The sequence below is a fragment of the Colias croceus genome, chromosome 8 (assembly GCF_905220415.1).
Source record: "Colias croceus chromosome 8, ilColCroc2.1".
Lineage (NCBI taxonomy): Eukaryota > Metazoa > Arthropoda > Insecta > Lepidoptera > Pieridae > Colias > Colias croceus.
Window position 1 is genome coordinate 5,718,350 of NC_059544.1, and position 2,641 is coordinate 5,720,990.

At 28.7% G+C, this 2,641-nt stretch overlaps 1 protein-coding gene across 2 annotated transcripts; it reads right to left on the reverse strand.

Annotated features, from left to right (window-relative positions):
* Positions 1-226: 226 nt before the first annotated feature.
* On the reverse strand, positions 227-2,093 carry LOC123693920 (uncharacterized protein KIAA1143 homolog). 2 transcript variants are annotated; one of them, XM_045639190.1, is made up of 2 exons: positions 1,900-2,093; positions 227-1,662 (listed from the first exon to the last, which is right to left on the reverse strand). In XM_045639190.1, exon 2 carries the CDS (start codon positions 1,621-1,623, stop codon positions 1,237-1,239), a length of 387 nt encoding a protein of 128 aa, XP_045495146.1. In that variant the 5' UTR covers positions 1,624-1,662; positions 1,900-2,093; the 3' UTR covers positions 227-1,236. The 2 variants fall into 2 exon arrangements, with proteins under 2 accessions (XP_045495146.1, XP_045495147.1); XM_045639191.1 differs by having other exon boundaries at positions 2,025-2,067.
* Positions 2,094-2,641: the final 548 nt, after the last annotated feature.

Consider the following 2,641-nt stretch of genomic DNA (forward strand, 5'->3'; position numbering starts at 1 on the left):
AATTCGAAAATATTTAAATTCTGATATTTTTACGTCTAAATTAAAAACCTGGAGTAAGTTTGGTGCAACAAACAGTTTACAAACGTTTTTGTGCAATACAAAATATAATAATTCTTTCAACAAAGTTTATTTTTTAGGTAGGTGGTAGGTACCGAAAAAAGGAATGAATTTTGTCCAAGACGGCAGTCCGAATAAACGGTATAGAAAGAAATACAATAACATGAAATTAAAAGTTAAAAGTCTTATAATTGTGAGTATCCGTGTTTTTATACATAAATACATTATTATTATATTAAATCACAAATTATTCTCAATTCTTTTTTAATTTAGTAAGAATAATTTTGATTTTAAAGTGGGTAGAAGCAAACAGAGAAAATTTTCCATTTACGTGATATCATTTTCTAAATAACACTGTGAAATCTGAACACTATTTTTATTATTTATTTTAAGATAAATAAAATGAGATATCTATATTAAATAAAAAAATATTTAATTCAAAGTGTGATATTATTTCATTAAAGATTTTATTTTAATATTTTCATTAATTTTATTAGGAGAATGCAGCACTGTGTGATGAAGTTGCTAAAATTCAAGAAAACATTCAAATTGTTAAGGATGAAAGAAAATTCTTGTTGAGAAAATTACTTGAATATGAAAATGGTATTGATGTTTCCCAGATATATTATAAAAATGAACCAACAATTATTCCCCCAAACGGTTCAAAAACTAAACCAAAAAAACGAAGAAGTCATGAAGATTCAGGAAAAAGTATCCCCCCTTAATCATTTCCAGACACAATCTTGTAAACTGACTGACAATACATTGTTTATCGAACATATAATTTTATTTGCAACTTGTGTCAAATTATATAATGCGGCAAGTACTTTTGTTTATGCCTATAGATCATAAGATTATGTACGAATATAATTTTGGTTTAAGATTATCAAAAACTGATAGAAAAAATGTTGATTTTTTGAAAAGCACATGGTGTTTTATTTTATAACATTAATATTATTTTTTCATTAATATTATATTGGCCCTAAGGGCTGATTTTTCAATCCTTAGTTAAATCTTATCCGCCCAATAAAGTATTACACAATAATATACAGATGTCACCTAAAAACTGTCAACAAGTGGGCAAGTAACACATTTTTAAAGTGGTTGTTTAATACGATATTCGATGAATAAGTTTTAACTAAGGTTTGAAAAATTGGCCCTAATTATCTATTAATTTCTTCAATCATCTACATCTTCATCAGCAAATGACAATAATTGTTTACTTTTTTTGCTTTTTGATTTATCCTCAGAGCCTTTTTTACCTGCTTCACTAACTTTTCTCTTATTTTTAAATATTACTCTTTGATTTAAATCTGCTTTAGTTTCAGACTCAATTTTTTTCAACTTTTCTTCTTCAATCTCAGCTTCTTCTGCAGTAAGGTCACCTTTTTTCAAAACTACTACTTGGGGTAACTCTGTATCATCATCATTTACAAAATCCTCGTCATTGTTTTGAAGTTCATCAAATTTATGATTTCTGTCATCATAGCCAGCCTGCTTTTTTAAAGCTTTTAAAAATGGTGGGTCATCAGGTTTTATAAAATTTACATTCCTTTTCCTGTTCATCTTGATAGTATAATATATGTTACCTACCTAAATCAAATTCTGTGAACAATACAAGTTATTAGATATTATATATATTACAATTAAATATTTAAGTAATAATATTATCTATACATTCATACTCAGTCGTTTGAATTTATTACATATTGAAAGTTGGAAAAATAGAACTATGTTTCTCATATAAAAAAAAGCTATTAAAAAAAAACACTAGAAACATACACATTACAAGCACATTACATTACTGCTTGATATTATATTGACAATCACAATCATAATTACCAATTGATTTATATTATTCGTAATGTTTGCTCCAATACTATAGCATAAGTAGATAGCATCTTATTATTTTAGACAGTAATATTATATCCATCTACACCTTCACTGCATTCCGTTTGTGTACTCACGTCTCAATCACAATAATTTTTGATGATTTTTGAGCACCCAGTTGCAGTTGGCACAGAGCAAGTAATATAGTACCCTCAGATAGTACCTACCAGTTGGTTTTTGAGTTTTGATTTTTATTTGACATATCATTGACAGTCAGTAGTCACCTGTCACAACAAAATTGTACACTTTGACATCACAGCTTGACATTAATGAGCGTTTTCACTGTGGTTTTCACATCATCCGATCCGATAACGGATATCGGATACAATTTTGCAATTTGCCCGTAGAGAGAGTAACTAATAGACCCAATGACGATACCTTTCTCACTTACACAAGAAAGAGAGCGAAAATTCCATAACAAATGCATAAGACAAAGACACAAATAGTCAATTTTTTGTCCCTTAGTGCGTAACCTGTTTTTCAAGGTCAGCAACTTGAGTTGCGAAACAAACTTTGACAGGTCGTGCCTTCATCGTGCTTGGTGTTCGAATTTTGGATATTATTTAGTAAAAAATCGATACGAGTACATTGAAAAGACGGTTAAATTATCATAATATAGACATCGAAGTAAATAGAATGGTGCGTTGTCGTGTTATTGCATGTTTAAGCGATAGTAAGAAGAAAATTGCCGGTG

Bases quoted from the DNA above. Each gene is read 5' to 3' on its own strand.
- LOC123693920 (XM_045639190.1), bottom strand. From the start codon at position 1,623: ATGAACAGGAAAAGGAATGTAAATTTTATAAAACCTGATGACCCACCA.